This window comes from Tetrao urogallus, assembly GCF_951394365.1.
Source record: "Tetrao urogallus genome assembly, chromosome: 6".
NCBI lineage: Eukaryota > Metazoa > Chordata > Aves > Galliformes > Phasianidae > Tetrao > Tetrao urogallus.
This window is the reverse complement of record NC_136819.1, coordinates 34,401,383-34,427,993: the sequence shown is the minus strand read 5'-3', so window position 1 is coordinate 34,427,993 and position 26,611 is coordinate 34,401,383. Positions and strand designations below refer to the sequence as shown.

General features: G+C 40.5%; 1 protein-coding gene across 1 annotated transcript; it reads right to left on the bottom strand.

The window, feature by feature from the left end:
- Nucleotides 1-984: 984 nt before the first annotated feature.
- Nucleotides 985-17,528, bottom strand: COCH (cochlin; the record flags this gene model as incomplete). Its single annotated transcript, XM_079537562.1, has 11 exons — nt 985-1,160; nt 1,933-2,449; nt 3,777-4,003; nt 4,638-4,741; nt 5,245-5,392; nt 5,481-5,525; nt 6,409-6,471; nt 6,800-6,933; nt 11,987-12,143; nt 17,388-17,432; nt 17,504-17,528. 11 exons carry the CDS (start codon nt 17,526-17,528, stop codon nt 985-987), a joined length of 1,641 nt encoding a protein of 546 aa, XP_079393688.1.
- Between the last annotated feature and the right edge of the window lie 9,083 nt (nt 17,529-26,611).

Sequence of the window (26,611 nt, the reverse complement as noted above, 5' to 3'; positions counted from 1 at the left end):
AAGGTTTGAAAACACCCAGGTTGAAATCCAAAGGTAGCTCATTCCCCAGTGTATGTTCTAATTTAATCCCTTTGCCCAAGTTTCCCATCTGGAACTTTGTAGCCAATAATAATTTCTTGAAATCGAGAGTATAAGGTATTAGAGAAAATGCAGGTAAGCAGATATATAAGGAATATCCCAGTTGACTTCAGTGGTAAGGAAATTGTAATATTTAGGACTCAGACCTACAAAGAGAACTGCTATGATGTAAATGCTTCTCAATGCTTCTGTGCTGGATGATGTCATAGAACCATGCTGTTCTATGGGTGTAAATAAATGCCTTTTGGTGTAAACTGTGCCAACCAGATGGCAATATCATTCTCCGTACCAAAATGGTTGATTGGCATGGTGGGGATGGGTTAGGGTTGGACTTGGTGATCTCAGAGGCCATTTCCAACCTTAATGACTCTGTAAAACATTATGTTTATATCTTAAGTAGAGAAACATCTGCCTTATATCTTTTTAAGCTGCCTGGCATGGGTATTGCACAACTGAAGCACTGAAAATACTTAACACTACGAAAAGAACTCCTTAAAAAGATACAGAATCATAAGCTATGGAAGGTTCACAGAAGATATTATTGTGTATTTAAAATTGTATTATTTTTAACTTGCAAGAAGGCACCTAGGAAGTGACAGCAAAAATATCAGAACTCTATTGTTTCTGCTGCTGATAACTGATAGCCATAAGTGCACAATACGCATAGCTTCAAAACTCAGGCTACTATAAATGTACTGGAAGTAATAATAGCTGTCGGCCAAATTCTGCTTTCCCATATCAAGTACAACCTCTAACAAGCTCACAAGACCCTCAACTGACTACAGAAAGTAGCCCTTCTCTATCCCTTACATGATGATAGTATATGTAATGAAATTTGTCTATTTAAAAGGGACCATTCCAGCCTCACAATTTTAGCTTCAGAAACTATCCAACAGCAGATTTGTCTTATTGCCTAGAGTCCAAAAAATCTTTACAGATGCCTCGAATAACATCAGGAACCATCTGCTCCAATCCAGTGAACTCCCTAGTGAAGAAGGTGTGAGATTCCCTCGGTTCAGAAGCCATGTCTTTCAGATCATCCAGAGGTGCCCAGGCAACACCAACAGAGAAGACCGTTATTCCTAAAATGTAAGAGTATAGCAAAGAGAGAAAATACATAAAATCATTTTGTCCTTGCTGCAAGAAAAACAAGCAATTTCTACATCCATTGAATAATCTAGAACAGAAAATAGTGCTTCAATATCTGTAGTCTATCAAAGATTATTAGATTTTTGCCACTAAATATCAGAAATTAAGTACTTGTCTAACGAAGAACCCTGATAGAAATACTAGTGTATCTTACCAGTAAGCATTACAGATGTTTTTCGGTGATCAATACGAACATAGCAGTGACACAGCAATTCTTGTCTTTCAAGACTTACTGTTTAGAAGAATTCTGAAAATACATTTGGATCCTTCACGTATCTAATGCTTAGTATTTTCAAGCATCAGAAGCCCAAGATGTTTTTTGGTCAAAATTACTTTTTTTTTTTCCCCATATATGATGGAGAACAAAAATAATGCTATATTAGATGCTATCACTGGTTGGAGCTTCACTACATGGCTCTTTATTTTTCATCTACTAACTTCTCTCTTTTTTAGGAAGAAAAGACTGCACTTTTTGAAAAATTTTAGATGAAGTTGCCATGAATGAGTCTACTTACACCTGGCTTGATATTCCCACTTTTCATCCTAATAGAAAACAGTTCCTCAGAGCTCCTGTTCTGCTAAACTTAAGGCAAGTATGCTACTTTATTTGCTCTCTAGAGCATAATTTAAAATTTAAAATCTTGATACAGACAATACAGCAGAAATGGGATGAATCAACTCCCACTGCCTATGAGGATCATTTACCTGCTTTTTGTGCAGCAACAGCAGGTCCTCTAACATCATCGTAAGACTGACCATCAGTCAGAATTACAAGGAAATTTTTGTTTGCTCCATCCTTCACTGGCCCAAATACGTTTCTGGTTGTGAAAGAAATGGCATCACCAGTAGCAGTGCCACCGCTCATGTAACGAATGTTCCGGATAGCAGAGAGGACCTTTTCCTTTGTGGTGTAATCTGTGAAGCTGAACTCAGTACGCTGGTCATACGTGAACTGCACAGTTGCAATCTTGGAACCAATATCAGAGATCTCAAAAGCCTTTGCAACGTTGCTGATGAATTCAAGCATGAGTCGGAAGTTGCTCTCTCCAACACTGCTAGAACCGTCTATCAAGAAGCCTATGTTGACAGAGTTATAGCATGTCTTGCTACACAACATTTGCTCATGTGAACACAGTTTTTGGACAAGAGGTTTTACATACTTGGTGGTGCCAAACCAGCTGGGCATTTGGTAAGAGAAGAAGCCATTGTTGCGACAGACAGCCTATTTGAAAACAAAAAGTCAAAAGGCAAATTACCAAAATAGGTTCTGTACACAGTAAACAGACAATTAAACTTTCCCCCGTCAGAAATTTCAGAACATTTCATTTTATTACTGAGAGCCTTAAAAACTTGAAATTTTACTTATGTTCTTAGGACATGAGCTAAGCTCTGGCTGCTAACTGTCCAAAGGAGTGGAAGTTTTGCCTTTTTCTTCACTCACTGAAAATTAGGTTTCTGTATTTTCCATTTTAACATCATAATCTTAAAAAAAAAAAAAAAAGCCAAACCTATCACACATCGTAAGTACAGACACATATCTGAGTAGAAATATATGTTCAGGTTATTTTTGAAGTAAAATCTGTTTTTCCTTTGGTTTCTATAGTATATGTCACATATGGTATAGTATGTATGTCAAGTGCAAAGCAATTCAGAAGGGGATTACATTTAAAATCAGCTCTCCAACCGTGGTAAGCAATGTTGCTCAAATCAAAATGCAGAAGGCAAGCGGACAAGGCTCGGCCATGTAAGGTCATTCTGTTCTGTGTCTGTAAGTCCGCACAAGTTGGACCTGTCTGGGATCGGAAGCAAACTGTCTTGTGCATAGAAGCTGCAGAGCCACAGTGCTTTGTTTGTTCATGTTAAGTTATGAAATTTCTGCTGAAATAAAATATTTAAAACCTACCTATGAAACACGAAGTAGTAAACTAGTGCTTAGAAAGCACTTGCGAGAACTGTTTGAGTTCTGTTATTGATTCCTATAGAGCAAGATTGAAAACTGTTCATCCAAGATGAATGTCTTGCATACAAACTCAGTAGAATGCATTTGTCAATCTTTTCTGTCCTTGTTGTAGCCAAAGTAACAAAACAATTCCTCAGATCATATACTGAAAGATAGGTCTCCCTGTCATTTCAAGATAGGACATATACCTGTACTTCTTTGCTTCAACAAGTTTAGTTATGGTTGAGATAGGAGAATCCCTTGCTATGAAAATCTTTGTGCAGCGCAAAGTCCAAGAGCTACAGCTTTGCCAAGGCTCTGAACTGGGAGGATGGCAACAGCATTTTGGTACCTTTGTGCAGACCCTTTAGCAAGAAAATAGTCCAGCAGTTGCATGTAATTTAGTAAGAAGAAACTAATAGATTTATTCAAATCTCTGCTACTGCTTACTTTAGGCTTCCTAGTGATTTCTTAGGGTTTTTTTCCTCTTGTATTATTTGGAAGAATATATTTTATTATATGTGTAAGACTTAGCTCATTAGAACTCCAGCATGAAGTACATTATCTAGACATACCCATGAATGAAAAATGAATAATTACATTCTCTTACTTTGTCAATAAAACCAATGTCTTGTACCATTCCCAGTTCCTCTGTTGTGGGTTTTGCTACAGACACAATGAACACATTGACTCCAAATTCTCTGGCCACTATACCAGCTTCTTCTAAATCATCTGAGGGCCAGCCATCTAGAAACACTACAATGATTTTGGGTATTCCTTTGCGTGCTCCATTTTCCATAGAGAAGAATTTCTGAGCTGCGTGTTTCAGAGCTTTCCCTAGTTTTGAACAGAAAAAGAATGAAGAAATAATACAGTAACATTTTGGTACCAGTTTTGTAGATAAAACTGTGCTGAATTTTAATTACGACTACAGGTTTAACTCAGCAAAACAAGGAAACAGCATCTCAGAATATTTGAGTAATTATGAAGCTTGAGTAACCTTTTGCCTATTTCAAATAAAAAGTTAAAGCAAATTTCCCTCCCTACAGGTCTTGTTTTATGCTAAGCAGATATATTAGTGCCTGCTAACTGAATTGGAGGGAAAAAATTTGAGAAGCTAATTAAATTTAGCTTGTGAAATACAACATATCTGGAAAGCCTAGCTTCCTTGTTTGGCAAATATCCCTTTACAACTACTTATTACTTAACTAGCCACTACCATTCAATAGGAAAGAAATGTAAAGCCTTTTAGACAAGAATTTGTCTCACAATGCCACTCTGTTAGAAGTGAAAAGCTGATTACTGTTTAAACACACATTTGCACTAATAAAATATACAGTAAGCAACCTGAACTTCTGAAAATGGAATTGAAAATGGAGCATTTAAATTACTTTCTTAAATATGTACAGATAGAAATATGCTTCACTTATGTAAAGTAATAACATCTGTTTTCACTGAGGTACAAACTCACCTGTGTTGGAATTGCCTCCTCTGAACCCTAATTCCTTTATGGCAAACAAAACCTCCTTTGCAGCAGTGAAGTTTTTCAGATAGAATTCAATTTTTGGATGCTCACTGCAGAAAAATAAAACATTAATGAACTACGTAGTCTACTTTTCATACCTCCATGGTATTAGCAAGCTAAATTTGAGTTTGAATCATTTTGTTCTTGTTCATATATAGTAATTAAAAATGTAGACAATAATCCTTACATAATAATGTACTGAATCTGTAGCCAGAGAAATTATTTATCAGAGTGGACAAATTAAGGGCAGCACATTTCTTAAGCTTATTGAGCGGCAGGAAATACTAGGTTTAAAATGTATACAGAAAAAAATTTGATCATGCCAGGTGTTAAACTAAATGCATTTGTATGTAAGTGTCACAGAGGCAGAAGATGATCAGGTTTGTTATATCTTCACATGGACTCCTCTCAGGGTAGCACAACAAACAATGCTCCAAGCTGAGTTATCTTCTCTTGCTTTCTTCCACCATTATTGAGCAAACACTGTTCTGCAAAACATACATTACTTCTCTTAATTGTCTCTTGGTTATATTTTGTACAGGTCTGCTATTACCTGGCTTGTACAACTCCAACATGAGGCCCTTCTGTTCCAATTCCCAACATTACCGCTACTTTTCCAACGAAGTTTTTCTGCAGATTAAATCTACGTTGGCCAATGTTGTAACTTCCATCAATGAGAAATGCAATGTCAGCTTTACAGTCTGTGAGCATTCAAAATAATTAGACTTACTCAGCACCAAATAAATGTTAGGATTGTGTTTTTCAAAAGTTAAACCTCTGAATTCCTACCTTTGTTTCCAGCCTTTTTCTCAAGGGGCTTCTTAGGTCTTTTGCCTTTAATAAAGGATACAGCATGCATCATTTAAGAACAACAAGACGTATGGAAGAAGCTTAGACTCTTAAGAGTTGTATTGCAGTCTGTCCTCAGTGAAAATTGGCATGGGACTGCATCATTCTTCAGTCAGTTCAATAGTTACAGATGCAGTGCTATTTCTTTGCTCTTTGGAGAATGTTATTTTTCAGATGAAACAATTTAACCTTCCTTTTTACACCTGCCTAGCTGATTACTGAAATGTGTACAGAAAGGCTTATACAGAAACCACTCAGCATCCCAAGCCCTACTGTTTCTCAGTTTTCACTATTTCTCACTTAACTATCTGTTGAACAGGGACAGTTTTTGTGCTTTGGAAGCAAGTTGGGACTTAAACTGTAGAGCAGATGTGCTGTTCACAAATGAGATCTAAGTCCAATGTGCATATGCCACTAACCTTCATAAAAACTGTTCTAGCCTTTTAGTGGTGATATTTTCTGTAGAGAAATTCACATACCATCCAAATTTCTGCTTCATAAATCCTGACAGCACTTAGTTGTTAAGTATTTCTGTGAAAAGGAATGCATAATCCATCTTCTCTGTCATTTAATAGGAATGAATATCCCATGAGCTCATAGACTCTTCCTTTATGTTACCTACATCGCTTTTCCAAATTCATTCAAGTGTTTCTTCATTTACACAAATGCTACTGAAATCAGAATCAATCTGATTATAATTCTTCCTTTTCCTGATGAGATATACAGAGAAATGAATTTCACATATGCTTTCTTCTTTATAAATACATCCTATGAAACTTAGCGTGTTAGTCAGGGACTCGAGCCCTATAGCACATCTAGCACATCTTAACACAGGGGACCTCCACTGTTGGAGAGATCTGGCTGGTACCTGTAGCAGGCCGTGCTGTTGACACTGATCGTCCCACTGCTTCAAGCACCAGGTTGCTGGTACCTGCTAAAATATTAGAAGAACAGATTAACGTTATTTCAACGTATTTAGATGAAATTGTGTGCTATAAGAATACTGAATTTCCAACAGTTTACTAGAATTAGTCTAGACACTTTCTGTATTATCTAGAAGGATTAATCTAGCTAGAATGGATTTATTTCAAGCAAATAGTCAAAAAAATGAAGATGAAATTAGTTAGTTAGAAGTGATAATTTTTGCATTTCATATACCAATCACATTATTTGTATATATAAGCACACTGAAAAAGTTTCCTATACTTCTGTTAATATCTGGAATACAGTTTGCAAAGTAGTAAGTGTGATCCACCTACGAGTCACTGAGAAAGATGAAGCCCATCTAGAGAGCACCTGAGACTGGATCCCATTGGCATTTACAGCTGGGTAGTTTTCCTGTCCTGGGAGAGTCTGTACTCTTACAGCTCCTCCTGCATTGGTGATCACCCCTCTGAGAGAGGAAAAAAATTAATACAAATCAGACATTTTAATTACAAGAAAATAAAGCTTTATAATCATTGGACACTATATATTGAACAGTAACCTCCTGAAAAAGATACCATTTAGGCAACTGGTTGTGTTCATGCTAAAACTAACTACGAGGGATTGAAAAGATTGTTAAGGCAAGCTATTCTGCAGGACATCACACAGGCTTAGAAAAAAATACCAAGAAGTTCTAAAATTCCAGCTGTTCTCGCTGCAGCATAACACACTAATTCCTGATGAAAAAGCTACAGCAAAAAATATATTTACATTCTTTATGACTCCTAAATATTTGTATCCAAAACAAAATGAAACATGCTTACTGCAAAATGATTAAAAAAACCTGGAGGAAAACACTGCTTGCAGTAGTAATTGTTATGGTAGATACTGTGTTATGCATCCACACAGACTGCAGTCAGAAATTGTAGACATTATTGATGGCAATCATCAGATTATTGATATATACAAGAATGGAACCTGAAGTATCTTCTTCTTCACTTTCACCTATGGTAAAAATTAAGGTATGATATTTGAACTTAATAAAATAAATAGAACGCATATTCAATCAATGTAAAATCCCTGATTGCTTTCTCTCTACACTTGGAAATAGCGTATTGGCAGTAGAAGAAACTATACAGCTGAGTAATTTTCACTGATAGAAACGTAAAGTAGAAACTTCGAACTTTAGAATACTTAGATATGATTTGCTATTTCCTATCTTCGCCACTTTAAGCATACACATCTTAAATACACAGTTATGATGGGTTAATTTAAAAAAGCCAGAAGGCTTACTGATTAAAAATATCTTACAAAATCACTTTTTGTATTATAAGACTATTATACCCCCTCTGACACCCTAGAACAGTCAGTACATAAATGTAGAAGTGAAAAGAAAACACTGAGGAAGTTTTCTAAAACTGAGTAGAGATTTGAGCCCAAAACCTCCTTAGAGAAGCCACTATCATTATTCTTTCATTGAGCTTCATTTCATGGCTTAATGAACACGTTCTGAGATTGCCTGCCAGATCTGCTGGTTATGCAAGACTAGTCTGAAAATCTTGCTGATACTTACGTGCTGAGACTGTCAGCACTACTGAGACTTATAGGATGTATGAACATCCAAGAGAACAATAGATATATGTGCTTAAGAAACTTCAGGGTTAAAAAGAGAACTTCATTTGTTATTGCAGGCAGAGAGGTTGCATTGTTGGGACAGTCAGAGGCTTCGGAACTTTTTTTTCCAGATTTCTTTTTATATGCTACTGGGAGAATGGATTCCATTATTCAGAGCCAAAATTCAATGTGGAGCTTGTCTAAATAGAAGGAAAAAGTTAACAATCTGTAGCATTTGGGCAGGTACAGTACTGTAGAATACAAACAACTATTTCAAGATTACTGAAATGCTGCAATGTGTGCCTCTGTGTTTACTTTTTTTATCTGTTTGGTTTCCTGCTTGCAGAGAGGTCCCAATCTGATCTGATTTAAAGCACTGTGAAATAATCAAGACCAGAGTTTAGAAAAATCTTGTATGTATTTGTGGTAATATGAGCTCTGGGTGTCAGTATCAGAGTTTCCACGTAAATCTCCTTGTGGCCTACTTAAAATACATTCAGACATGATTTGCATTTCTATATGAAATTGTGGTTATATATATTTTTTTTCTTATGCAGTGAAAGAATTATGATGGTGGTTGCAGGTACCTTTTTATCTTTTATATGTATGTCGTATAGGCAGAGGAACTTTATTAAAGTTATCCTGACTGCTTGAGTTTAAAGTCAGGTTTAAAAACTAGCAATGCAAACAGCACTTCAGATTTTTCCTTACTGTCAAATAGTGAGGAGAGAGATTTCAGCATTAACAAGGTGTTCTACTCTAAGGAAAGGCACTGAGCACAAGGGTAGCGGTGCTGCAAGTGGTGCAAATGCTGCAAAAGGCATTCAAGGCCAGGCTGCATATGGCTCTGGGCAGCCTGGTCTAGTGGTTGGCAACCCTGCACATAGCAGTGGTCCTTTTCAGCCCCGCTCATTCTGTGATTCTCTGAAGTGGACTGTTAGTAGTGGTACATACTGAGCAGATTCATCTTGCAGACCAGAAGCTAAGTGTTTGCTCAGAATCTCACACAGCATGATTTTATGCTAATAATCACATTAATCATAAATGCCTATGGGTCCACAACCTGCTTTTTTACCTCAAGGGAAGGTAGAAAGAGCTGCTGCACAAGGAATGTAATTTTGATCTGAAGTTCCTATTACCATTGCTAACTGTGATAAGCAGCAGCATTTCCTGTAGGGCCCTTGGATGAAAGGAGTTATTTTCAGGAGGCAAAAAAACAGACAAGACAGCCAAATCATCTTTTCTCCCTTTTATCAGCAGAAACTCTTTCCACATTGTTCGTCGTTCCCCACTCCCTTCTCCAAGCTGTGGCCACCTACTGCTGCCTGACTACAATCAATTCAGCAACAGGGAGCTGTTCTGGGCTTCATGCCAGCATCCTCTGGCCCTCTAGGTTCTGCTTACTCTGTCTGCTCTGCACTATATTGCTTTTGGCAAGAAAGAAGGCTCAGCAGCAGAAGCAGCCTATACAGCAAAGTTTTCCAGGGGATCTGCTGGTGCTCAGAAGCCAGACAACCCTTCTATCAGTAGCCTTGTAGCAAATGTTACAGCTGCTCAGGGTCCATCAGTGCTTGTAGTTGATTTACAGCCATATTGCTAATACCACAATTTGGTTTTGTTCACTTGATTTGAGGGAACTTGATGTTTATTTAGAGGTGCTCCCAGCCTGTGGCTAGTTATAAAAAATGTGCATGTCTATTTAGCATCTAAACACTGTGTTAAGATAGGTTTCCATTTAGCAGAATTGGCAGAACAGAGCTGCACAAACTGAGAACCGAGTCCTTAATTTGACCTTCTGATTATTAATCCAATTAATCACTCAGCAGTAGATTTAACTCAGTTCTTCATGCTTGTATAGCATCAGCTTAGTAGGAGGTTCTCCATTCTTCCCCCTGACAACTAAAACAAATTCTTCTGCCCAGAAAAAGAACAGTATTAAATAAATACTCTGTTTCCTGAGAGTAATTACATGTAAAATAAGAAGAGAAAAAAAGATAAAAAGCCAAATGTAACAAACTAAAGCTAGCAGAAAACTCATTCATATCTAGCATTCAGAATTCTTCACAGCTACATTCTGATAAATTCTTTAAAATGCACAATGTAGTATTTTTCTTGCACTAATGGTCATGTCACAGTACAACTACTCATAGGAATAAGCATTATTTGGTGCATGTAAAAGTTTAAGAATTGAGCCTCAGTTTGGACCCAGCACATGCAAACTGGCATGTGTGTTTGGGAAGAGGAACTAACAATTCTCACAGCCATTCTTCAGTTTAAAAAAATTAAATAAGCACTTCTCCCCAAAATGATGGCACACATAGCTTTGAACTAGATGTGATTGTTTCAGTCGTTTGGAAGAAATTTCTGAAATTCTCAAAACACATATATGATTATACAACAAGAGAGGTAATTACCTATTAGCAACATATTCTTGAGTTACTTTGACACCAAGATGGAGTTTAGCCACTGCAACACAGAACTGGAAGGAACAAGTCTTTGGTATGTTTTAACTGGCTTCTGTAGGCTGAAGTTAGCAGAGACCTGAACAACAGTTTCCTCTCCTCATCCAGTAGTTCATATTGACTAGGACCAGCATTTGTCACTTCTTGGGGAAGTGCTCATAGCTTGGGGAAATGCTCATAGATAGAAAATTGTGTGCTAAATGTGAAAGGCTGATGGACTAGTGGCATCTAGCTTAAAGGAAGTCCTTCAGGAAAAGGGAATAGAGAATATTCTAAAGAATATTTCACCTATATTCCTTTTCTTTCCCCCCCCCCTCCAGAGTGCTAAACTACAATTAATTCAGGAGACTTGGATTTAGTTCATTTACACTGGCATATGAAGAATCAGATTAGAAGATACATTTTAATCCCTTTGTTGCTGCTAGAACACTTGAGTGGTTAGAAACAGCTTTTTGTTTTGTTTTTAAAACTGCGTATTTCAGAGAGAGTATAATATATGTTGATGTATGCTGTGGAAAAAAAAATATATTGCATAAGCCTTTGCTTCCTGGTTGGAGAAAGTTAACACACAGTTTATAAGATACAAACTTCAGCAGAGAGCTACATGACGTACAGATGTCTGTGCTTTATTGCACATAGGAAAAAAAAAATCTGAACTTTTTATTTCTTGTACCTCCTTTTGTAAAAATGTTGATTTTCCTGGTGCTGTTCTAAAAAAATTATGAGAATCAGAATCACTTTTACTAACTCTTGCTTAAATTAATGAGAGATTCCACTAAGGCACAGTAAATGAAAAACTGGAGTAAAGCAGATGTTGCAGCTGAGCCACAGCACTTGCTGATTTCCTGCAGCTAATGCAGTCAATTTGGGCTGCAGGGAAGGGGGGGAAACAAACACCCCCAGATTTTGTGGATGGAGCTTCCTTAGCAGTCAAAGCCACTGGAAGGAGAGGTTTAAGGATGCTGCCTAGCAAACATGAAAGGTTTCTCCAGTGACCACACAGAAATGAAATGCTAAAAACTGTCCACATGGATGACATTCATCCAAATCATGCCTAGGTTTGTTTGCTTAAACAGATTTTAACAGTTTCAGGAGAGATGTCATAGAAACTAAAGTAAAAACTTAATTTGCTTTTATTCTCCTGTTAGTTACTTTTTTAGATTGTATATCTACGTCTGCTAGTAACAAACGTTACCTTACAGGGGAAGCCTGACTGCTGCTTTTCAGCATCACTGGCTTTGTTGTTTTCAAGAACACTTGCAAACCACCCACTTTTACGCCCACAGGTATGGTCTGTTCTTCTAATGACATTCCAGTTATATTAGGAAGCTACCTAAAGTCCTTAAGAATCTTCATTATAATGGCATCAAAAGGATAGCATTTAGAAAAGTAGCAAGATTGTATATAAACTGAATACAAGGATTAACAGTCAGTCATCTGACTTACCTGTGTATGGCAGCTCCACAGACACTGGAAAGAGAGGCATAAACTCCATCCCCAAAGACGTAGAATTGCCACAGAGGACAGTTTGCTGGGCAAAGGACATCTTCTGTCTCCTTTCTAAGGTCAAGTCCTCTTGTAAAGCATGTGATAGCAGTGGAAGCTAAAGAAAAAGAAAAACTTCTGACCTGAAAAATCCAATTTTTTTGTTATTGTTCTTAAGCAAGCCTCTCTGTTGCCAAATATGAAGCACTGTTTGAATTTGAAATTAGGTACAGCCTCTCATCCTGTGCTTCTGTATGTCTGTAAAGGTCTCTTTGGCACTTACAGGTGTGCAGCTATGACAAGTATAATGCAGTTCTCAATTTATGAAAAAAAAAAAAAAAAAAAAAAAGAGAAACACTAAACATTAGAATAATATCCAGGAACAGTTCAGAGGAAAACAGCAGCAATTTACAACATGTGCAAATTTACTGCAGAGAGAAAGGCCAGGGAAAAAACCTAGAGAGCTGGCGGGCACAATAGGGAATGGCACTCTCCAGGACAGGAACCAAAGAACCCAGACATCCTCACAGTGCTCTGCAGCCATGGGCAACCTGTGTACTGCCTGGGAAGCCTCTGTCTGGTGTCATTCATGGAACAGGTTGACAGCAGCCATCTCCCTGAGCTTCTGCAGTAAACCCTACTGAAGCCAGTAGAAAAGCAAAAAGGGAGTACCAATCTTTCTGCTCCAGCAAGACTAGCTGCATCTCAGACATTCATATCAGCTCACTGCAATTAATATTAAATCATCACATTTGTGGAGATAATGCTAAGATTCAGCCAGTGAGACTAAAATTATTTACTGGTTTTCAGCACATGAATTTTTCATATAAGAATTCTGTCTTTTTTTCCTTGAAAGTTGCTCCCCAAGTTATCATCCTTTGGCTTTTACTGTGCTTACGTGTTCATACACCTACACACACAGACAGGTGTATACCAGTGTTAAGTTTTGCCTGTTGGACTGAAGCTTTTTCATTTGAAAACTTAGAGGTCATGATCTTGTATGCTTAACTACCATCTTGCTGCTAAATGGTGCAGTCTGGTAGCATAGCAAGTTAGGGTTTTAGCTTAGATCAACCAATTCATCATCATAAGTTCAACTCATGACTGGATATTCTGAAATTCCCAAGAGCACATCTTGCCACCACTAAGAACTAGTAGGTGCAAGAACCTCTTCTGTAGCCTTTCTATGATATTGAGAGCTGACAGAGTCTAGCTAACAATTAGGTGCATACACCATAAGCGTGTGTTTCATGGATTAGTGTTCCATCTCACGCCTGCTTCCCTCCCCACCCTTTCCACTCTTAACCCAAAGTGTTTACTGACCCCAAAATAAGCTGCCGTTATTTGAAAGACTGCTTTTGGAGCATGTGCTGTTCCTAATCAGCAGATGGAAGAGATTACATTGCTGTGGTGCCTCCTGCTAATCTCACTGACTTTAAAGCTAACAATCAGAACATCTACAGCTGGAAATGTACACAGTGAAGCGTGTCTGATCACTTCTGCTGCATAAATTTAACAGATGTGTTTACAGAACATATGTGTAGTTTTGCTTTTTAAGTATACCTATTCCTCATTAATACTATATGTAAACTACAGTAAGCTATCTAATTACATCTTCCTAAAAAACCTTAGCAGCTATTTGTCACCACTAAGATGTTACTTAAATATGCTGAGTATGTCTATATAGTCCAGGTGAAGGGGGAAATAAAAGCAGGAAATGCTTTTTCACTTCCTCCTTTCAAAATAATAGAAGATGTCTACTTAGTATGAGCCACTAAAGTTCTTTAGTCTTATTATCAAGTTTCCTAAAAACAAAGAAATTTTTTTTTGGCCTTACGCGGTCTTCCCTACCCACATCCTATCCATGTTTAGTCTTACATCTTTGCCTTAAAAACAGAAGTCTGCAAAATAAGCAGAATGACCATGCTTATACCTAGAAGCTCATCAGTTCCAGTGTTAGAAGTGCTAAGATATTTTGTATTTCATAATGAAATAACATCCATCAAGTGACAACTACCAAGGCCATCAAACAACAGCCAGAAAGCTGGATACTCTTAGAGGAATCACTGCAATAGGCACTAAAGGTAATCCAGTCTTGCAGTACAACTTGTGCTGTGTGCCCTGGAACATTTTTCCAGCCTCCGAAAGTGCTAAACACCACAGGAAGTTTGTAATACCTGCCACTTCTAATGTACTTACCCTGACTGAGTTCCTTGGCAGGCTGCACATATGAATACAATTGGATATGTCTAATTAACACATGCCTTACTGCTTGGAGATCTGCGTTTCTCTCACTAGCAGACACTCTCTAAATGCAGTCATGTCAAACTAACATTTTACATTTTTGATCGCTCTGAAGATGGTGGTGATCATGGAGAAACCTGGCTGTGTTTCTTCTAGACAAGAAAACACAGATGTATACTGAAGCCCAATACCTTTTCTATGTACTGGCTGCCTAAAGATCCTCATCTGTACCTTGTAAGAGATACTCCAGAGGGGAGACACCAAATTGCTGCTGTGTGAAGAGCTGACACACTGCAGCTAGGACCTTTACCAGCTGACAGCTCAGTTGGATCAACAATGAAAGTTTTGTAACATACAATTTGACTTTAAGTACTTATGCTGTTAATTAAAAAGTAGTTTATTTTATTTTGCTGTGTAGATACAGCTTCCTAAGCTATAATTTTGGAACTAACATTAGCAATGTCAGGAACACTATCAAAAACACTATCAAGATACTAAGTAGTGGGTACCAAAATTAATGGTACCAGCTTTGCAGTGATTTTGTTTCTCCCTGTTATTTAATGAATCCTGTAAAAATCACAAGCAGCCCAATATGAACTTAGAGTGCATTAATCATACCTGAACACTGGATCATACGGAATAGTTCTCTACCTGCTTACACGGTAATCATTCTTGCCAAGTTTTGTGAGGCACTGCTACTCAAATTTAAGAAAGTAGTTGTTGTTGTTAGCATATCCATGGTAATTTATCTTTGCAGAACCAGTAACATAGAACCCAAGCATCATAATCACTGTGATTTAAGAATGCAAGAACAGCAGTGCTTGTAATATTTCTCTGGATACTTATGTGGCCCAGTACTCTTACCAATTTCATGAATGCTTAAGGTCTAAAGCCATGCATTTTTTAGATAGAGGAAGGATAAGCTTGCAGTTAACAAGAAAGGACTCAGTCCAAGACCTCTACCCAGTCTGAAGTTCGATGGAAAGCAGAGACCTCTGTACATGTGAAAATAACACATTAGTCTATAAAAAATGACCATAAACCCGCTCTGTCAAGACACACTCCTTAAGCCTTATGGAGACACTACATTAAGGCATTCCGAAAAATCTGTACACAAAAAAAACAAACAACAACTGTATTTCTTCCTGTTTCAAGCCATATTTAAAGGCAGGGATGAATGTCTTCCTTCGCTGTAGACCTAAAAAAAGAAAAAAAAAAGTGAAGGGCTCACTTCTGTGCTGACACACTGGTAACCATGCTTTCAATCTTTCCATCAGTTTGATGTTTTTGTTGCCTCATCCCACATACTTTGATTTGCTCTGAATAGCATTGTTTTATGCCCACCTATAAGAAGTCCTCACTTCATTTTTGACAGGAGTCACTAAGACTCTAGAAAAATGAAATCAATGCTGAGATTTGAGCTCTAACCTTGAAATTTCCATGTATTGTTTTGGAAAATTAGACTTCATGCAAGGAAAAAAAAAAAATCTATGTAGGTTATAAGTGTCAGGGACTCCTAAGACCAAGATATCTTTACAGGCCATAAAATAGGGGCTTTTTTTTTTTTTTTTTTTTTTTTTTTTTTTTTTTTTTTGTATGTATGTTTTATACAGGTCTGAATTTCCTCTTCAGAACAGGAAGGTTTGGAGGTTTGTTTGATTTTTTTTTTGTCTTGAGGCTTCAGACAAACCTGGATTTATATGTCACGCATTGACTATTCCTACCAGCCTTGTCCGTAGCAGAAGAAAACCATGTTGGTAGAAATACACCTGCTTACATTTTGGAAAGCGTGTTCATAGATTATATACTTATTGGTGCTATGTTCAGTACGTATCTCGGTACGAGGAGCAATGCAATTTAAAAAAGCATCAGGGCTGTATTACTTATTTTAATCTGAGGTTTGCACTTTTCTGTTCAAATTAAGTTCACTTACTGCCATATGTCAGTGTGCACCCACCACAGTCATTACCATATACATATATATATATATCCATATACAGTCATCTCGTGTATGACAGCCGCAGTCATCGTACTTGGCTATATTTGTGTGTATTTGTTAAAAGGGAACTATGAGAAAAGATCTCCCTGAATAGCTACAAGCATAAATAAGGCAGATATTCAAGGGAGCTCGATGTTCTCACATTACTTTGAATGTCAGAATTTTAACCTTTTTTTTTTCCCCATAAAAGTTTATGCATGCTTCTAGCTCAATCATATTTGCCAGCATCCCCTTAACATTACGTTAGTTGGTCCCAGATACCTTCTAATTAGAGGTTTCTTCTCCAGACATGGGAGAAAGCATTACAAAAAACTTTTCATTTGTTTCCCGCTGATATTTCACCTGTGATGCACCTGTAAAACAACAAAAGGAACCGGGGTTGCTTGCTGTAGGTTTTCTGTCGCTGTTCTGTTGTTTTATTCTTCAGTCACAGCAGTCCTGTGACGTACGGCTATTATCTCGATCATAACAACCGCTTCCTGCTGAAGGGACCCCGAGCGATCGCCCGGAAGCCGCAGGTCACTCACCGGCCGCGGACAGGGCGATAACCAGGCGGGCGCTGCCGGGTCTCCTGCCCGCCCTCCCCTGCGCTAGAAGGGCCGACCGCGCGGCTCGCATCCGTCGGACACTTCTTGCGGCGTTTCCTGCGGCTCGCGGTTACCTCGGTTTGACAGGCTTCGGACACCCGTTCTCCAGAGGCGGGGATGCAGTCCCTCAGGTCACGTAGCAGCTCCCGCACCGCTAGGTGCGTTCAGTTCGCTCTTTGCTTTCCAGGTCGCGTTGACGGCGGTGCGGGCGCACAAAACTCGTATCGATTTGACAGGCAAAATCGCGCTGGGGATCCTCGCGCTGTCGGTGCTCGGGCACCCCGCTGCACATAGCGGCACACACACACACACACACGGCACTCCCCCGGGCACACACGTTTGTTACCGCTACGTTCAGACCAGGAGGGAGAAGAGCGGAAACACTTCCATACACCTCCCGTGCCCCTCTGCATTCTCACCCCCCCCTTTCCCGGCCTTTGCGCCACTCATACCCCAATGGACACGCCGGCTCTCAAAGCCAGCCCCGCAGACGCGTCCTGCCGCCGTGCGGGGCAGAGGACCGCACGCTCACCTGAGCTGTCACTCCCGCGCGCGGGGCCGCAGAGCAAGAAGACGCCTACGGAGAGATAGAGAGCGGGTCGGGCCGGGTCGCACCGGGTCGGGTCGCCCCGTAGACGCGGTACGCACCGAGGAGAAAAGGGGTGAGCTGCATGGTGGTAGGGCACGCTCCCGGGCGCGAAGACAGGCGCAGCGCAACCCAGCGGACGTCCTCACCGGGTTGCACCTCCGCAGCGCTGTGTCGCAGCTGCCGCCGCGCACGCCTTAAACCTCTCCCGGGGCGCATGGGCACTGGGCAGGCGAGGGCGGCCGGGGTGGGAGCGAGGGAGGGAGCAGGCACCGGCGGGGCGGCCCTAGAGCTGGGCGCAGCCCGGCCCGGTCCGGCAGGTGCTGCCGTTCCGCCCCCGTCGCGCGTCCCATTCCGCCTCCGTCTGCTCAGACGGCACTGGCGGCCGCTCTCCTCGGAGCCGCCGGGAAGCCGCTTCGGTGCTGCTGCTGGCCGCGAAGCCCCGGCCGTGGCGACTCGCCCCCTGCCCGGCTCCCTGCTTCGCGCACCGCCAGCCTGCCTTCGCCGTTTGCCCCTCAAAACCGGCCCTCTTAATTCTCCGTGTCCCTGTCACATGCGTGTTTTGAACACCTTATTTCAGATGGAATCAGTCTAACGTTTCATGAAGTGACTCGGCTGTCGGTTACAGCGTCGGGAATTAGTTGGGAACAGAAGCCCCGGCGGGCAGCCAGACTGAGCCGGGCTCGGCCGGTGCCGAAGAGCGGCTCGGCACAGCGCGGTGCCCCCGCGGCGCTGGGTGCTGCGGGCTGCGGACCCTTTCGTCTCCCGAACGGGTGGAGCGCCCTGTGACCGTACCGAACCGGCTGTGTTCGGTCTGCAGTGACAGCGTACAGTTCAGCTTGGGTTTAAACAAAACGTTGCTTAAATTAAAAAACAAACGGGCAAAAAAGACATTTCAGAGCCCGCTTAGTCGTAGGATTCGATGCATACCTGCTTATGTGCTGTAAAGTGTTAACTGGCGTGAGCGTGACATGGGCAGATTGCTCTGAGCGCATCGGAAGGAGCGGAAGGAACGCATTTATTTCAACGAATGCCTGCAATCGCGTTCCTTGCTGGTTGCCGGCATTCGCTGTTTAAATCTGCTGGGACGGCTGCTCCTAGGTACAAGCCTTCAGACGGAAGTAAGCTTGCAGACTTCCCAGCAATGGGCACGCGGCGGGCAGCGGGCTCCGCGCGGGCGCTGCGACGGCGCGCGGCGGCTGTAGCCTTCCTCGGGCCGCGCCGCGCGGCTCTGCAGCAGCTGCTCGCGTGGGAGCGCGCGTCGGGTGGGCTTCTTCCTGCGCTTCCAAAGCAATCGGCGAGATGTCCGCTATCCGCTCAGGGATATCCTCCGCGTACCGAAATAGGACGCGTGACCGGGTACGTTAGTGGTAAACATTTTTCGGAGTTTATTTCAAAAGAAGTGGGAACACGATCCTCCTCCCGCCGCCCCCAGCTCCGTGTCCCACAAGCGCGGTCGTTGCTGCCCTCTTGCCGTGTTCCCTCCTGCGTGGTATCTCCGTGCTGCGTTATCCGAGCAGCAGGACTGGCCATCCAGAGCTTCTGTCGGCCTTTCCCTGTTTCGGTGGGTACTAGAGAGCTGTCAAGGGCCGCGAAGACGGCCTCGGGACGGGAGCCCCGCGGTACTCACTGCGGGCACAGCAGTGATCGGTGGTTTCCAAAGAAGGGGGGTTGCTTAATTATTACTATTATTTAAAAGATCTTCTGAGAAGCCAACCGGCACCTCACAGAAGATGCCTGTCACACGGCCGGTGGCCCATCATCCACAGGGCAGTGATGGTCACCTGATGACCCTCTGGTTCCCTTCCCGATGCCACCTGTTCCCCAGCCCCTTCTGTCCTCTGCGTCCACTGCACCATGATCTCCTCGGGCTTAGCGAAGCTGGGGGTACGCAGGAGCACGAGCCCGGCCGTGGGGCAGGCGGCTGCATCACATTGTGCTTGGTGCGAGGGAAAGGCAGGAGGAACTGAGAGAGGCTTCCTTTTAACTTGGGGAATACGAGAGATGCCTGTGCTGAGTGACACAGGCTATCTGTCCTGCAGCACCACAGAGCCACTCTGTCTTTCCTGTAAAGAGGTTTCAAGCTGTGCTGCCTCAGGAAGGTCCCTGAGACACTGGCAGGAGTGCTGACAGGGGAAAAGCAAAGTGTTGCCATGTTGGCACAGTGCAGGTGAGTGCCCAGCTGGGGGTGGCTGCCGGTTGCAGGATCATGGACTGCCTCAGCAGAGCAACCATTCTGGGGCACCTCAGTGGCTTTTGGCAAACACTGCATTCTGGGACCCTTTCTCCTGACCTGCTTGGCCTTGATTTGTTCATACACGCCATCACCTTAGTTAGGCTGCTTTATATTACTTTCATGTTTGTATTTTTTTTTCCCTGAATTAATAACTTGTCAGTAAATCTGAATAGAAGCCTGTCCACTGGAAAACTGCATGAAAATGAAAATGTTGCAACGAGATGAAGAAAATAACTGGGTGGTGGGACCAGTGCATAGAGAGGCATCTCTGTCACAGCAGAAGTTTGATACTAGAGGCAGGGCTGAGCACTGGCACTGTCAGCTTTCCTGTCAGGCTGCTGAAGTGCTCCTTGGCAGCCTCCTGGCCCAGATCGCCTGTCCAGACACAGCTGAGGAGTTGGTCTATTCTAGAAACTTCGCATCTTCTTTTTGGAGTCAGAAAGTCTTTATTCACACCCATGGACACATGCCAGAGCACAGCAGGAGGCCAAGGCCCACAGGGCTGCAGCAGGGTGCAGAGATGGGCACTCTGCCTGGAGTTGCACAGTCCTAGTCCTGCTGGGAGGGCTTGCTGCAAAAGCCTGCAATCATATCTTGAAGCAGCACAGAGCTGTTCTCCAGTGCTCTCACCTGGCATGCAGGTCTCTCCTTGAAGGCTCAAGCAGGGCAGTTAGCCAGCAGTTCCTGGTAGGGAGCAAGCCCTCATCTACTCACAGTTTATATACTTTATATTGGCATTTAATTTCATGCAGAAATTGAAGTGCCCTCTGAGGAGGAACCAGGCTCACACCTGGTTCCTCTCTTTTTGGGGCTTCTTTCACCAGGGACAGAGGAACAGTCAGCCATCTCTTGCTGTAATCAGTCTGGAACTCCCCTCTGCCCAGCCCCTGCTCTGTGCTTTTCTATCTTTTGAAGAAACCCAACTTTATAAGATAAAGTGAAAATGCAGGTTTTTCCTGTGGATTTTAGTACTGTAGTCACTTTGGGACAAAACAAGAGTAATAGAAAACATTAAATGAATTTCATACATAAATTTTAAAAACATATAAAACTGCAAGGTTTGTTTTGGGAGTAATGAGTGACTCTGGACTCATTCTTATGTGTGTTGCTTGAGATATCTTGAAGACCTTTGTTATCCAAGAGGTGTATTTGATTAGCATTTTGCAGACATTTTTTTGTGTGTGCAAACACTGAGGATCCTTAGGTGTCGGGCCTCACAACCATCTGCCGCACTTTTGCTCTTCTGTTTCACTTTGGGCAGCAATGATGTTGTGAATAGGAGCGCAGTGCCAGTCAGATCTTTTCCTTGTGCTGTGAGCTGAGGATGCTGATCTTTAGGATCAGACCCAAGGCATACCTCCATGCATTTCAAATCCCTCTTCAACAGCTAGTGCTTCTAGTCTGGGGGTTTGTCTGTCTGTTCAATCAGGAAGCCAGAGGTATTGCTTCCCATTTTGGAAATTTCTTCTTAGAGAAATACACAGCTTTGGGTAAGTGAGATGCATTTTTCTGCTTCACATAAACGTTATGTTAATCCTGAATGGGAAGTGCCCAGTCAGAGCCTGCCTGTAGTCATATGGCTGTTGTTGAACGTGTGGCTTCTGTTATTTCTGGCTCTGCAATTGGTGAACATGCTGTTCCTTCCACTTCCTTTGGTAATGGTCATCTGCACATTTTGAGGGTAATCCAGGGCACTGCTCACACCCCCTCCGGAGCCTTTCTTAAAAAATGCATTCTTTGTCTTTCCTTCGTGCACACTTATGTAGGCACACATTGTCTGTAATGATCCTTAAGTGGAAAAGATATTTACTCATCAAGAAAAATGAAGGTACAGTGAATTCAGTTTGTTTGCTTTAACCCCTTATATTTGAAGCAGAATTGAGAAAATGGGTTAGAATTTGAATTGCTACCTTTTGAATTGTTGCCTTTTCTCTTAATTGCTGTGATAAATGAAAAAAAAAAAAAGAAATAAAGAAGGAATATTTGTAAGTAGTGTAGCATACAAGGAACCTCTGTAGCATACATTTACTGCCGTGCCAGAAAGGCACACATTGCCAAACCTGAACAATGCCTGGCTATATTGACAGGCAGAAGTGCATCATTAATGGATTGCCTGGAGTCAGAGTCATAAAAAATCGTTTGTAACTCTTTTATATTTCTTTTGGGATTTTGAGTATAGCAAACTAATGAAAGTCTAAGCTAGCTATATTTTATTCATTGAGAGAAAAAAAACAAAAAACAAAAAAACACATAATTACTGGGATAATACTTCATCATCCATAAAGTTGGCTGAAGAGGGAACTTTTCAATTCTGTAAGACGTGTTTTAATACATTTTAACAGAGGTTAAAACACTTATTAGAACCTTTTGTTTAGAATATTTAATCGGACTTCTGGTAACAATTCAGTAAACAAGTAGAAGTGTCTGCTGTTTTTTAGAGTTGAATTACAATTTGTCTCTAGCAAAAGCTGTATTTTTCTCCCGCATGGCTTTTCTAGTGCTTCAGGCTTTTCTTTTCTCTCTTCAATAGAGTTATGTGAATACATTTTCTTACTGTGGGAAATCCCTGCCACAGCACTGATGTGCCGTATCTCACATGTGGAGACAAACACAGTCACTTCCGTAACTGCATCTCATCCTCACTCTGCTTGGGCAGGTGACTGCAGGGCAGCCACAAATGAGAGGACAAAGCACAAAGAGACCACCTGACAAGGATGTGTAGAGATGGTTTCCTTGAAATGTAGTATCTTAAAGCTGTAAATAGACACAGGCTGATTTTGTTGCCGAAATATGTGGCTGCTTTTGGCAGCAAAACATTGTTTTTCAGGGGGATGTTTGATAGAAAACCTATATAAATTCTAAGGTCCTCTAAGGTAATATTACAGGCTTTCCAGGTTGTATGCTCTGTGATCAGTGTTGTGCTGGGCTAGCAGACGTTGGTTTGCTGTCTGTGAGGCTGCTCTTTGTCGAGAAGGGCACATGAGGACTGAGTGGCACAGCGTATGCATTGCTGCAAGGTCGGACTCTCCGACTTCCTTTGGAAAGAACAAAACTTTGCAAAGAAAAGGAAAACGATAGACTGGCTTCTACTCATGCCACTTTTGGTCAACTAAGTGAATGATTTCTTGTATGAAGAGTATTCAGTATAGTGTTGGAGTAAAGAATTAATTTCTTTAAAACTCGTTTGAGTGAGTGGTAGCCATAAACCACCAGAGATGTCTGGGTTAATCCCTTCTGTTTTCAAGGGCTTCTATCTCCTTCTTTTAACACTGTATTCTCTCTTGGTAAGTGGGTCTTACAAACTCATTCAGATCATAAAATCAAAAGAGAGGAAATACTTTCTCCTCCAAAAAATCAGAGACCGAAGGGTAGAATAAACAGTGCCTCTTTTATTTGAAAGAAGACGTACTGAATGATGAATACATATTTTCATTTTCACAAAAAGTGAAAACTTTTTTTTTTCCTGTCAGCTATTAATAGTTTGAAAGAAATATAAAGTATCTGGAGATAAAAAGCACTGCAGAAATTAGGGAGGTTCTTAGAAACAGGTGTTACCGTAACACTTTGCCACAGGAATTAAATGTACATCAGACTACAATCTGACTGCTTACTTCAGAACATTTGGGGAATATCTTAATTTTTATATGGGTTATGACAATGTTTACCTCGATGTGTTTTCAACCCGTACCCTTTAAAGAAGTATTTCAAGGCCTTAAACTTTGTACGCTTTGTTCTCAGATTTTTGTTTTAATTCCTTCTGGTTTCATTGAGATTTATTTCCCTTTTGACACTGTTGTCTATGTTGGCTCTTAGAATCTTATTCAGATCATGATATCAAAAGAGAGGAAATATTTTCTTGTGTCTTCCAGCTTGGCAGGAGGACCAGTTAATTCTTCAAATGTGGATGTGGTGTGGGATTTGAAGTTCTTTTTTCACTACCTCAAGTTTGATCAGTATTTGCAATCTCTGAGTTACACATTTATTTCTATATATTATGACCTGAGGCTACGATGAGGTGTGTAATTTCTTTTTATAGTAACAATTCTGACATCAATGTATTACAGTTAGAATAAATGATGGATTCTTGGTTCATACTTGAAATAAAATTTGAATTATTTTATTTGCATCTGGTCCCAAATTATTTTTTTTCACACCAAATATTTAATGAAAAAATAAACAGAATTTTGAGTTGAAAATATCTAATTTTATTTTGAAATTGTCAATTTCAGTTCAAGCTGGTTTTTTTTCTGAAATGAATCATCTGATCTTGACATACTTGGATTTTCAATTATAGATAATACTTTTAGTGAAAGGCAGAAAATGTGATTCTTCTCACTGGATTTAAGCTTACTTTGCAGAATATCTCTTTACAGTTTTGTTTTCTGAACAACTCACTTCTGATTAAAGTTGAAGTTCTTCATCTGTTTCTGTAGTTTCATACGTTTGCTTGTATCTTGTGATGTTTAGGAAGAATTGTTTACACATATTAGCCCAGTAGCTGACTCTAATCCAAAGTAATCCAGGTACTGCTTAAAAACTCAGTGTGTGGGAAGCAATCAGTATTTCTCAAGGTGGAAAAACGAAATCGGTGAGGAATACTTTGTTTTTCAAAAGTGTGGAGCGTTAGCATGAGCATAAAAATTGTCCTAAGATTTATGTATGTCAAAAGGGGCATGTAACTATGAGTATGGAAGGAGAACAAGTGTGCAGTGGAGAGAAAAATATGGATGCAGTGTGAAGAACATAGGACGCCACTCAGTAAGCAGTCCCTGAGGAAGGCTTAATGTTCCCTGCTGTGTATCCCTTCACTCTTCTTTCGGAAGCAAGCTGTCAAAACCTGAACTTCTCCTGTGTGTCCCCACACAGACAGAGGCTGTGGGGTTTGTGATTTGGCGACTTTTGTGCTCCATCTGCGAGGCAGGTCAGCACTGTGCTGATGGTGGAGAAACCACTGTGCTTCTGTGCTGGAGTGTGGAATTGGAAAGAAAGGCTTTGATCAGCCATGTTTGAAAGGTAAATGGAGAGAGAGCGTGGCCTTCTGGGCAGGTGTCAGCACCATGGTTCTTGACTGAGCCCTGGTCTGTAGCTGATGCCAGCCCTAAGCCGCTGGCAACTTTGAATAAGTTTGGAAACCAAAGCATTGCTAGCAAGGAGATTAACAATTAATGCAAATACATTAACCTGTAGTTAACACTTGTGGGACTCAAACATTCACAAAGCCAACTACTTTTTGTTTTTCAGCTGTCTGTAACAAGCAGTCCCACATTTTTCTACATGGATTTGGCTTGCCAAGATATCTGCTTTTATTAGCAGCAGTTGATCTCCCTGTAATGAGGTGAGTGCATTGTGGCTTTGTCAAATTTCTTCCCAAGAATGGAACTTCATGTTCAGATTTTCTGTTTATATCACCCACTATCACACAAAGAGCTGCTGCATTGCTTAGAAGTTGATTTATTGCAAGCGTTTCTTGCTGAGATTGTTTTTATTTTTTGTGAATATAAAACTCTTCTAGATTTTACAAAGGAAGATGACTTTACATTCTCTTTTAATTTGTAGTAGAGCTGTTTGATTAACATTAATTTGCTAAATTCAAGTTAAGTGTCTTCCAGAAAACAATGCTGAAGGATTTTTTTAAATATGCTTTTTTAGTGTTTCTGATTTGAAAGGAATCAAATGCCTACAATTTCTTAAAAGAACATTAGTAGGAGGTCCATTCGTCAGTTTTATAAACATTTTTTCACCTCAGTAAGGCCCACAAGACCTGGGTTAAGGCCAGTGTAGACCAAAAACAAATTGTCTGATACATGTGTACAGCTTAAGGCCAATATAAATGCATCTATGTGATGTATGTTTATGAAAAAAACAGGGAGAACAGTTTCAAAAAGACCACCAAGAAACAGATCACACATGAACATTTCTTCTGCGTATTTGAGAGAGTATAATTGCAGAGATATTTGGATAATTTTATTTGCAGATTGTTATTTATTTAATGACAGGAGAGAAAATGGCGTTTTGTTGCCACTCTCCAGTCTGGCAGAAACGTTTAGTTTTTAGAATAAACTGTTGTGGTAAATAGAAACATACGTATTACTTAAAAAGAAACAAACAGGTTTTCCTGAGGGAAGCTGTTGTTGAAACACAAGTTATTAGAACACGAGAAATATATGTCCAAATTTACGATTCAACTTCGTGGTACATCTCTGAAGAAATGTTTAATCATTTTGCAAATGCTGTAAGCTGAACTGATGAAATGTATTAAAGCTACCACTGTGAATGCTCTGCTTCATCAGAAGATTTTAATAATGCATAAGGTGATGAAATATATCTCAAATATAAGGAAAAAAACCTTCCCCCTGGTAGGTAGAAAATGAAAGTGTAAGTAAAAGACCCATAGTCATTTTTATGTGAGTCATTCTGAAGTTCGTGACAGTAAGTGCTGCTCTGTTAGCGAGGGTTGTAGATTTGACTGTTTATTAGAATTAATACTGTATTCCAACTTTCAAACAGAAATGTCACACTAATGCCAGCATTTATTGGTATCTGGCAGAATTTGGAGACATTGAGTTTTTGCTCTTCTAAAATCAAACTCTCCGTGAAGCAATTCTTTCCCCAAAGTGGGATTTGATCTCATTGTCACATCTGGCATATGCAAAGACACATGTAACTGTTTTTTTCCACACTTCCAGAATAAAGAGGCCCACATGAAAAAAAAAACAAAAACAAAAAAACAACCGAAAAAAACAACAAACAATCTCTCCTCAGAACCTCAGCTCCAAAAAATATGTTGTGCTACAGTTGTCCCTCATTATCCCTCATTTGCCAAGTTCTCTGTTTAGTTCTTTATTCTTAGAGATAACAATTTCTTTTCATTTTGAATAATTATTAGCTACATTGTTAAAGATTTGTTTATATTTAACAATGGCCAACTGTTAAT